The 11,087-nt window shown below is 49.7% G+C and overlaps 1 protein-coding gene across 1 annotated transcript; it reads right to left on the reverse strand.

Annotated features, from left to right (window-relative positions):
- Positions 1–2,143: 2,143 nt before the first annotated feature.
- On the reverse strand, positions 2,144–5,063 carry LOC309369252 (olfactory receptor 52E4-like). The gene has a single exon (XM_081910056.1). The coding sequence runs from the start codon at positions 3,201–3,203 to the stop codon at positions 2,241–2,243; it is 963 nt and encodes a 320-aa protein (XP_081766182.1). The 5' UTR covers positions 3,204–5,063; the 3' UTR covers positions 2,144–2,240.
- Positions 5,064–11,087: the final 6,024 nt, after the last annotated feature.

Genomic DNA, 11,087 nt, shown 5'->3' on the forward strand with positions numbered 1-11,087 from the left:
AAAAAAGAGGTGGGGAAATCATGTGTACTATTTCATTAATCTGCTTGTATGTGTTGAGTGTTATTTGGAGACTGTAACTCACAGGTATTGAGAGCCAGTGTGGTGTAGTGGTTAAGAGCGGTAGACTCGTAATCTGGGGAACCGGGTTCGTGTCTCCGCTCCTCCACCTGCAGCTGCTGGGTGACCTTGGGCCAGTCACGCTTCTCTGAAGTCTCTCAGCCCCGCTCACCTCACAGAGTGTTTGTTGTGGGGGAGGAAGGGAAAGGAGAATGTGAGCCGCTTTGAGACTCCTTCGGGTAGTGATAAAGCGGGATATCAAATACAAACTCTACTCCGTCTTCTTCTATTTCACATTATCTATGTGTTTCTATGTGTTCAGGACACGTGATTGCAGGTAAGAATGAATAAAACTCTTCCTAGGAAATTCCCTTTGACTGCTTCTGTATTGATTCAAATGTGACGTCACTTACAGATAAGAACAAATCATATTTATTGCTGACAAATCATACCACTGTCAGCTCATTAATCTCAATCCCAACAAACTCTGCGCTTAGCATGAGCAGCTGCTTTCTTCCCATTTCTTAGGTGGAAATAACTGATAAGGAAGAAGGGAGATAGACCCTTTCCCTTGACCTTTGGGGGTCTGGGGGCTTCATTTCACCCCTTAGTCCTGCTCCTGAAAGCTTCACAGATGTGGAGTATTTCTTCACACTCTGCCATGGCTTCAAAATCAATCCTCTTTGAAAAAATTAAAAATGGTATTGCAGTGCTAAAAAGGCTCAAGAAAGCAATTCCTGTAGTAGTCGGCATCTTAGCAAGCCCAATGCCACTCTGCCAACTGTCTCACTCCCAGCTACCTAATCTGGAAAGCTGTCCGGTCATCTCTGCAAGGAATTCAGTGTCCCTTGAATTAGCAATTCAGCATTTCTGGAAGGGGAAATGATACACTTTTGTATATTAGCATAAAAAGCATGCATTAGAAAGTATTATCACCTTCGCTGGTGGGAGCAGCTGAGTGGACCAGGCCTTCTCCTGATAGCACTTGGGCTGCAGCCTCCAGGTCAAGTCATCCAGTTTTGCAGCAAGCAACCCAAAAAAATGAGGGGGGGCAGGCTCTCTGGGACCTGGCATGGCCATAGCTCTTCAACCTGCCTCCTCACACACAAGCAACCCAAAAAAATTGGGGCTGCCAGCTTCTGAGTAGCTCTCATCTCTTCTAGGATCAGGTGCTTAAGGCGCCTGTTCAGACGCTGCAACACACTCTGTCCACCCACAGGACCTCAGATGTTACGCCCTTTGGGAAAGTGGGGAGGAACGGAAACTAGCGGCCAACAACATCCCTTCTCTGCTGGCCTTTGCCCGAAGGTTCCCCCATCTCAGAGCACGTAGCTCTCCCTCGTGGATTCAGTCCTTTGAACACTTCCATCTCCCCAAGAGGCTCCCAAGGCTACTCATCCTCTGTAGTTGATAGCAGACCTGACTGAAAAAAACGGCTTCCTCTTCTGGTGACACCAGAGAATTCTAGAAGACATTCACCCTTTCCATAGCTTTATGGATGCACGATTCCCACAGACAAGTTTCTTGGCAAGACAAGGGCCTTCTCTGGCCACTTGGGTGTCCCCCTCAGCATCTCCAAAGAAGGAGCTGGGTTGCAAGAGCTGCAGCAAGGGGGGGGGGCAACCCAGGCTAATGGAGGAGGCTGTCTAGCTAGGAAAGCAAGACCCAGAGACAGTTGTGGGAGACCCAGAGACAGGCTTCCTCTGTGCCAGAGGCAAAGCTGCAACAGATGGAGAAGCCAGACCTGCTGGGGGTGTCCATGCTGTGAGCCCCTCCATCCTACACTCTGGTTGAATTTGTGAGTAAATAAAACTATATGGACCTGGGACCCCTGGAGTCTCACTGCCCAGAGATGGGGGTAGTTTGCAAATATGCACACACACACACACACACAGAGAGAGAGAGAGAGAGAGAGAGAGAGAGAGAGTCCAGCTTGCCAGGATCAAAGAACTGCAGAGAGTTGTGAATCAGAGCGTTGATCCATCTACCTCAGGATGGCCTACACTGATTGGCAGCAACCGCTCTCTGGGGTTTCTCTCCCAGCCTTACAGAACACTCGGATTACGTAGAGCATGTTATATATCTGAATTCCCACTCAACAGATTGTAGGAATGCAAAATAGAATTGTAGAGTGGGGAGGGACCCTGGGGTCATCTAGTCCAACCCCCTGCAAGGCAGGATAATCAGGAGACGTTGGACAAAGGCGCCCTTTTGGAGAACAAGAACTGCAGGATCCTCCTGCGCAGCTCCCGGGTCCGGATGCCGTAAATGATGGGGTTGAGCACCGGGGGCAAAATGACGTAGAGGTTGGCAATGAGGATATGTGCATAATGGGGGATGTTGCGTCCGAAGCGGTGGGTGAGGAAGGAGAAGAAGGCAGGAGTGTAGAAGACACAAATCACGGCCACGTGGGAAGCGCAAGTGCCCAAGGATTTGAGCCGGGCCTCTTTGGAGGGGAGCCGGAAAACAGACTGCAGGATCAGCACATAGGACAGAATAATGAGGACCAAATCTAGCATGAGGAAGGCAATGGCAAAGAGGCCGTAGATGACATTGACCCGGATGTCGGCGCAGGCCAGCTTGGCGATGCCCATGTGCTCGCAGTAGGTGTGGGCAACGATGATGTGGTCGCTGCAAAAGGGCAGGCGGAGAGTCAAGAGGGCAATGGGCAGCACCAGCATGGAGGGTCTCAGAGCCACGCCAGCGCACATCCAGGCGATGCGTGGCTTGGTCAGGATGGTGGTGTACCTCAGGGGGTCACAGATGGCCACGTACCTGTCAAAGGCCATGGCTAGCAGCACGACAGACTCCATCCCCGTGAAGGTGTGGATGAAGAACATCTGGATGAGGCAGGAGCCGAAGCTCATCTCCCCAAGGCCAAACCAGAAGATGGCCAGCATCTTGGGCAGAGTGGAGGTGGAGAGACCCAGGTCGATGGTCGAGAGGAAAGAGAGGAAGAAGAACATGGGCTGGTGGAGGCTGGCTTCCGTTTTGATGATGAAGAGGATGGTACAATTGCCCAGGAGAGCGACAATGTAGCCGAGGCAGAAGGGGATGGAGATCCAGGAGTGGAGAGCTTCCAGCCCCGGGACCCCCAGCAAGATGCACGTGGGGGAATGAAAGTGGGTGGCATTAGAGAGTGGCATTCTCCTCCTGCCTCTGGCCAGGTGTGGGTCACTTCATCCCTGCCAAGAAAAAAGAAACAGGCTAGCAGGTAGAACCATTTGGACACGAGTAGAGATGCCTGAAGATGGCCATGGTGACCTATGCTGGCAGCCAAGGGACCCGTCTCACGTTCAGGAGTCAAGAGGAGCTTGGAGGCAAATGGGAATAGGTGAGTGACTGTAGAGAGGGGGTAGGAGTCAAGAGGGACAAGGAGGAAGCTAGAGCCAACACTGCAGTTCTAACCCCGTTGCAGGGGGTTGGACTAGATTACCCCTCGGGTCCCATCCAACTCTACAGATCTATGATTCTATGATTATTGCATACATGAAAAGGGTTACAGGTGCAGGAGTGTGAAATGTCTGGGTCTCAGCTTTTGCACATAACCTCCAGTTGCCTTGGCAACCAGTCTTCCGTGAGGGGCCACTGGCATCCCTTCCTACATCTTTCTCCCTGGCTTGTCAAAACACCCTAGCAAAACACCCTGAGTCCTTCTAGGGTCAGATAAGGCCGACATTCAGTGCAGGAGGAAGGCATGAGAGCTGCAGAAGGCAGGCACACAGGAATCAAAATGTTCATTGGTACATTCTCTCTCTCTCTAAAAAAAAGGTTAAATGCACTTAGCGTTGGAACAGTTAAAACAAAGTCTGTATCAGGAATCTAATATCTAATCAGATGTCAAAGTTTTTACGTCACAAACAACTGGCATTCAGATGCATCGCGGCCTCCCCATGTGGAGGCAGAGAAGAGCCATTCTGGCGAGAGCGAACCCTCTCACCTGCAGAGCCACAGGGAGGTCTGTCAATCACCAGGAAAGCATCTGCTTCCCATGCAGAAGATCCCAGGTCTGGTCCTCAGCAACTCCAGGCTGGAGAGACTCCCTGCCTGAGACCCTGAAAAGCCACCGCAGCCACTGCCATCCAAGTCTAGGTTAAGGTGTCGTTTGGCTCAGCCTAAGGCAGCTTCTTCTGCTCCTAAGCTTCCTGGTGGAGTTTTGCAAGCAGCTGCATCCTGCACACAGCATCGCTCTGAGGGCACCTGGCTGAGCGGGAAGCAGCCTTTATGGTGTCTCTGTGGAGAACGAGGGAGGGGGCATCTCAAGGGGCTGTTCAGAGACATTTTCCATCCCAAACAGGTCCATTGCGCCAAGGTATGCCCAGCTGTGGGGCATCTCTCCAAGGCCACCGGGTCGGGGGACAATGGACAGCATTAATCATTGAGTCCCTCCAGCACAGTGCTGCCCCCAGGGTTTGAGGAACACAGGGCTGGGGAATCTGTGGCCCTCCGGGTATCCATGCAACCCATCTCCCGTCATCCCTGACCACGAGCTGTGCTGTTTGGGACTGAGGGAAGTCAAAGTCCCAATATATCTGGAGGACCACGGTGTCCGCATCCTGGGCTGCAGCCTCTAACTCCAGCGAGTCCAAGTGGAAGAAGAGAGGAAGGCTAGCCTGGATTTGAATTGTTTGAAGTTTCAGGCTAGCCTTCCTCTCTTCTTCCACCTGGAAGAGGGAAGAGGTGTCCGCAAGGATGCAACAGAAGAAGCTCCTCCATCCCTTTTGGGGTCTATGCCTCTGGAGCAGCAGAAAAACAAGGTTGCTCCATCTTTTATGAGAGAACCCTTCAGATACTTGAAAATAGCCATCATAGAATCATAGAGCTGGAAGGGACCCACAGATGTCATCCAGCCTGACCCCCCCTGTGATGCAGGAATCTCAACTGAAACACCCATGGCAAATGGCCCCCCAACCACTGCTTTAAAACCTCCAAGGAAGGAGAGTTCCACTGCCGAACAGCTCTTAATCCAGCAAAAGCGTGTGCATTTGGGGTTCACTAGATTCCTCACCACCTCGATCGGAAGCCTCTGGCACTTGGTTCCTGCCTCCCTGTTCCCCAACGCTGCCCCTTGCCTTGGCAGGGAGACACACAGCCCTGGTCAGGCATCCCTGAGCCCCTTCAGGATTTCTCGTCAGAAATTGTTCCAAGGGAGGCAGGAAGCCAGAAGGACTGACTAAGGGATGGCGTAAAAGTGCCTCCTCTGCAGAGGCTCGTTCCAGTTGCTCTGCCCACACCGGGACAATTCTTCCGCTCAAAGGCTGAGTGTGAGCCCAGGAACAGAGATATCTCCCCCATCAAGGTCTTTTGTCAATCTATCTCACCTAGAGGTTATTCAAAATCAGTTTTTAAGAGGGATATTGAAACTGCCCAACTGTGTAAGTAATACAGCGTTACGCATGAAACTTAACACTGTATCCCTGGAAAACGCTCTGTGGAAGCACATACTTTGTCACTGGTTATCTCTATGGCACAATCTCCCAAACTTGTACTTGATACAATGTATGTGGAGAGATGATTTCCAGAGCCCATGGGTAAAAAATTTACAGCTGAAAATTATGGCAATGGGAATCTCCCCATCCAAATTACTAGAGCAGGACATAGTTCCAGCTAAAAGAACAGTAACCTGTAAACTAGAGGAGATGGACTTGCAGCAGAAAATGGTCTTGGGCAATGGTACCTGCTCACCTCTAAACCTTGGTTTATTACCCCTCTTAAGGCTCCCAAACTATTTGAATTCCTTAACTTCTTCGGCTCATAGATATGCCTTTGTAAAGGCAAGATTCAACACCTTCCCATCGAACGTGCTGAGAAATAGATTCTCCAATGGACAGATATCGCTCTTATGTGATTGTAATTGTGGGGCACCGGAATCGTTGCATCACATAATTCTTGATTGTGCTTTTCACTTATCGGCCAGGAGCAAGTTTCTTGCTCAATATCTTAAGGGAATCGCCAATGATACGACTGAAGCCAAACTGAGATATCTATTAAATGATGATGACCCCCTAAGATCACTCATGGTTGCCAGATTCTTGATCAGCGTCCTATCCCTAAAGAAGAGAAACGGACTCCTGTGTGGCTCGGATAATCCCTTTAAACCATGATCTATGTTTTAGGATGTAATTAGGTGATATCACCATTTATGTCTTCTATTAATTTATGAGCAGAGGGCGATGTTTATGTTACAAATTTATTGTAATGTATGATGTTGGTCTTTTGTTTTTGTTTTGCTTTGGTTCTTGTCTTTTTTTTTTCTTTCTAAGTTTTGGCGGTTTTAAATTTGGAGGTTCAAGTACATTATGGTGGTATGGGAAACTGTCGTGTGACGGGCCAATGGCCGTAATAAAGATCAATCCAATCCCCCATCAAGGCACTTAGAGCACAGATGTCAAGGAAATAAACAACTACCAGACTTTTAGAATACATCTGAAGGCAGCCCTGTTCAGGGAAGTTCTTAATGCTTGACTGTCTTGTGGTTTTATAAATTGTTGAGAAAGCCACCTAGAGTGGCTCAGGCAACCCTGTCTGATGGGTGGGGTACAAATAAAAAGATGGTGATGCTCCATGTCTCTTTTAGCTGAGATTCTTTAGATGAGTTGCTTTAGCTGAGATTCCTGCACTGCCTGGGTTGGACTAGATGTCCCTCAGGGTCCCTTCCAACTCCACAGTTCTGTGGTTCTATGATTCCTTCTCCAGGGCTAAGACCAAGTCAAGTGCTTTTGAAGTAGCCAGTAATTTAAGAATTCTGAAGTCCTCAGTTGAGTAGCACCTTTTATTTGTTGTTGTTGTTGTTTAGCCATTTAGTCGTGTCCGCCTCTTTGTGACCCCCTGGACCAGAGCACACCAGGCCCTCCTGTCTTCCACTGCCTCCTGCAGTTTGGTCAAACTCATGCTGGTAGCTTCGAGAAAACTGTCCCACCATCTTGTCCTTCGTCGTCCCCTTCTCCTTGTGCCAACGTCAGGGTCTTTTCCGGGGAGTCTTCTCTTCTCATGAGGTGGCCAAAGTCTTGGAGCCTCAGCTTCGCGATCTGTCCTTGCAGTGAGCACTCAGGGCTGATTTCCTTAAGAATGGATAGGTTTGATCTTCTTGTAGTCCATGGGGCTCGCAAGTCTCTCCTCCAGCACCAGAATTCAAAAGCATCCATTCTTCGGCAATCAGCCTTCTTTATGGTCCGGCTCTCACTTCCATACATCACTACTGGGAAAACCATAGCTTGAACTATATGGACCTTTGTTGGCAAGGTGATGTCTCTGCTTTTTAAGATGCTGCCTAGGTTTGTCATCGCTTTACTCCCAAGAAACAGGCGTATTTTAATTTTGTGGCTGCTGTCCCCTTCTGCAGTGATCATGGAGTGATTACAAAAAAGTAAAATCTCTCACTGCCTCCATTTCTTCCCCTTCTATTTGCCAGGAGGTGATGGGACCAGTGGCCATGATCTTAGTTTTTTTTATGTTGAGCTTCAGCACCTTTTATTAGAACCATCCCAAAAGTCACCAGCTATTTGAGGTCTCCATGACTCCTTCCTGCCAACTTGGGTGGCTTTGAAAGACGATTAGACCAGTGTTTCCCAACCGGTGTTCCGCGGCACACTACTGTGCCGTCAGACATTGGCTGGTGTGCCGTGGGAGGGAGGCGGGCGAGTCGGGCGGTGAGAGGCGGCGGCGGCGAGGATCCGCGTCGAGCCGGGGGCGGCTCCGCGGTGGTGGTGCCGAGCGGCGGGGCAGCGCGTGCAAAAGGGAGGAGCGCGAGACAGCGGAGGAGGAGGAGGCCGGCATGTCCGGGCAGCAGCAGCAACAACAGCAGCAGCAACTCCCGGCGACGGCTCCTCAAGCCCCGCCGCCGCCCCCTCCTCCGCCCGCTATCGCCGCCACCACCACAACAGCCGCCGCCGCCTCAGTTGCCGCCGTCCCTCAGTCCCTCGCTCTGCTGCCTCCTCCCACCCCCAAAGCTTGGAGGTTCCCCGGCAAGGGGGAGGGAAAAAACTTTCACTTTCGTGCGTCCCTCCCGGCGTGACGCTGCGCGCTGACGTCACGGGGCGGGGCTTTAATGGTGGTGTGCCGTGAGATTTTTTTTCAGTAAACAGGTGTGCCGTTGCCCAAAAAAGTTTGGGAAACACTGGATTAGACAAATTCAGGGGGGAGGAGAGGGGTCTTGAGGGCCAATAGTGCTAAGGAAGTATCAAAACTTGAGGTTTCCCAACTTTTTTCGCCCTGCGGGTCCAAAATTGGTCAGGTTCAAACAAGATACCACAGGCCAGTTAAAGAAGCCAAACCAGCTATTAAGCCTGATCATTTATTTCATAGAATAGAATCATAGAGTTGGAAGAGACCACAAGGGCCATCGAGTCCAACCCCCTGCCAAGCAGGAAACACCATCAGAGCACTCCTGACATATGGTTGTCAAGCCTCTGCTTAAAGACCTCCAAAGAAGGAGACTCCACCACACTCCTTGGCAGCAAATTCCACTGTCCAACAGCTCTCTAACCTGTCAAGGTCGTTTTGAAGTGTGATTTGTTGCAACTACCGGTAATTTTCCACTCCTAAGCAAGCAAAGAAGACCCAGAACTAAAGGTTACATCCAGTTCAAATGTTCCCATGATTTCCCATACTACAGTTCAAGAAGCACAAGAGGAGACATCAGAACCATGTCGGAAAAGAGGTGTGGTGCCAGGCAGAAATCTGAGTCCCCGTCCCTCAGGGCTGCAATTATTCACCCGCCTTTCACCTTCCATGGAAACATTCCTGTATTATCTTGAATCAGTTGGCGCCACTTATTCTTGCTGCACCTGGTGAACTCCCAGCCTGCGTTGCGTTTCCCCAATATGCATTGTGATGGTGATGGGCTTCTGTCTGGCTCTTTGCCATGTGGGGTCAGGAGGGGGATTTGGGGATTGTGGCTGACCCCGACCCACCCACAGGGCAACGCGGGTCTTCTCCCCTCTTCTCCTCTCCAACATCATTACTACCTTTGGAACTAAATATGTTTTTTATTTTTTTGCTATTTTGGGTGATCTTCAGTGTTTCATAGGGTTCCCTTGCCTTATTCTGATAAGAAAGTCATAAGCATTGGCTCCTGGGCATTTGAATGGGTGCTGTGTGTGTGTGTGTGTGCGCGCGCACACACACACACATGCACACACTCGCTTTGTTTTGAGTCCCTGCAATGCTTCGGGTGCATTGGTTGGGTGCCCCTGCTTTTGTCCTTAAATAGCATCAGTTGGCGGCAGCAATGCTTTTAAATACCAGTGGCTAGAAAGGGCAGGAGGGGAGAGCAGCTCTTGTGCTCAGGTCCTGCTTGTTGTTTTCCCCCTTGGGGCATCTGGTCGGCTGCTGTGAGAAGAGGCGGCTGGGCTGGCGGGGCCATTGGCTTGATCCTTCTGTCTGTTCTTCCCCAGAAGCTGTAGCAGAACTGCAGGATCCAGATGAAAGAGGCGGGGGCCGCCTTGCAGACCAAGGAGGTCCACTCAGCCTCCCTGCTGATGGAGATGCGTCTGTGGTAGCTGCTGGGTGTGAGAATGTTGTGGATAGTAGGAGAGGATGTATTGATTCAATATTATCCTTCCTCACTCACGCTAGTGAGCCGGTAGCAGAGCACATTCCCTAGCACACAGCAGGAAACTAGTTGATGGATTCGTTAGAACCACATATATTGAGCAATCTAGTCTGGCTTGTCCAGACTGGATTGTTCCTGGTAAATTCCCCTTTAGTTCCCTCTTAAAAATAATCATGACACTGCAGTCTTCTTTAAAAAGTAATGATAAGCATGTTCCAGCAGCCTTAAGGGTTTTCAATGCAAAATCCGTTTCCCAACTCCTGTACGCTGCAAATGTCTGGCATAATGAGGACCTGCCTGAGCTAGAAGGCTTTCAGGCAAAATTTCTACGATCTCTGCTGCAGGTACCCAACTGCGTCTCCAGCTCCGTATTTCTGTTAGAAGCTGGTGAATGCCCAATTTCAACTAAAGCATGGTGGGCTGCCCTAAATCATTGGCTCAGGATTTCAGTGTTTGATCTAGGGAAGGGTCTGTACCAACCTCTGACCAATGAGGAGTTTGTCAGCAAATGGCAGAAAACAATGCCTAGAAAAGCCACCTCTATTGGTCTGTCACCCCCCAACTGTATTACCTGGGTTATGAAGGCGTCCAAAAGACGTTAAAGCAAAGATTATGGGATAATACACACAGTGACTTGTGATCTCCATCACACACAGTCTGTAGTCCGTTGGCAGTAGGATTACAATATGGGCATGTCTTTAAGTTAACATCTTACCTTAAAAACCTGACAGTACCAAATTATTGAAGATTATTCACCAAAGCCAGACTAAACGTCTTTCCTTCTGCAGTGTTGGATGGCAGGTTGAGAGGAGTTCCCTACCAGGACAGACTTTGCTCGTGTGCTCAAGACATTGATTCTATAAAACATATTTTGCTGCACTGTGCAAAGTACGAGCAAGCCAGGGCTGAACTGATATTACCCTTGCTGGTCCCTTCCCCGGGAAAAACAGAGGCTCACTATGTCAGGTTCTATTGGAAGACTGGACAAATGCTAGAACATTAGCATTGGTGAAGTTTTTATCAGTGGTTGCAAGAACCAATGATCCCCATCTTTAAGTCTGAATGAAATGCTTGTTTAACCTGGAGGTAGGCTGTCTGAATTGTGCATTGCTTTGTAACAATTTGTTGGGTCTCTGGACTGTAATAAAGATTGATGAGGATAAGCTTTGCTTACATTCAGTTCACAGTATGGTCCTGAAGGCAGGCTTGAGCTTTTAGTTACAGTTACAGAGAAAGGTGTGGCTTCATCCTCTGTGAGGGATGAGCCCATGTGCTGCTGGCTGAGAGCCAGCAGACAGCAGAAGGCAAAATGGAGAGGAGGGATCAAGAGAGAGCAGAATAAGAGGAAGATGGCTGCTTGACTAGCCCCTTTGTAGGGTCTGTCAGGGTCACATCCATCTACCTAGTCACATGCAGGGGGAGGATGCTCCAGACCAGGTTTGACAGGAAGTCTTCCCGGCTGGAGCAACATTCCCCT

The sequence above is a fragment of the Podarcis melisellensis genome (assembly GCF_964234715.1).
Source record: "Podarcis melisellensis genome assembly, chromosome: 4".
NCBI classification, from domain to species: Eukaryota; Metazoa; Chordata; class Lepidosauria; order Squamata; family Lacertidae; genus Podarcis; species Podarcis melisellensis.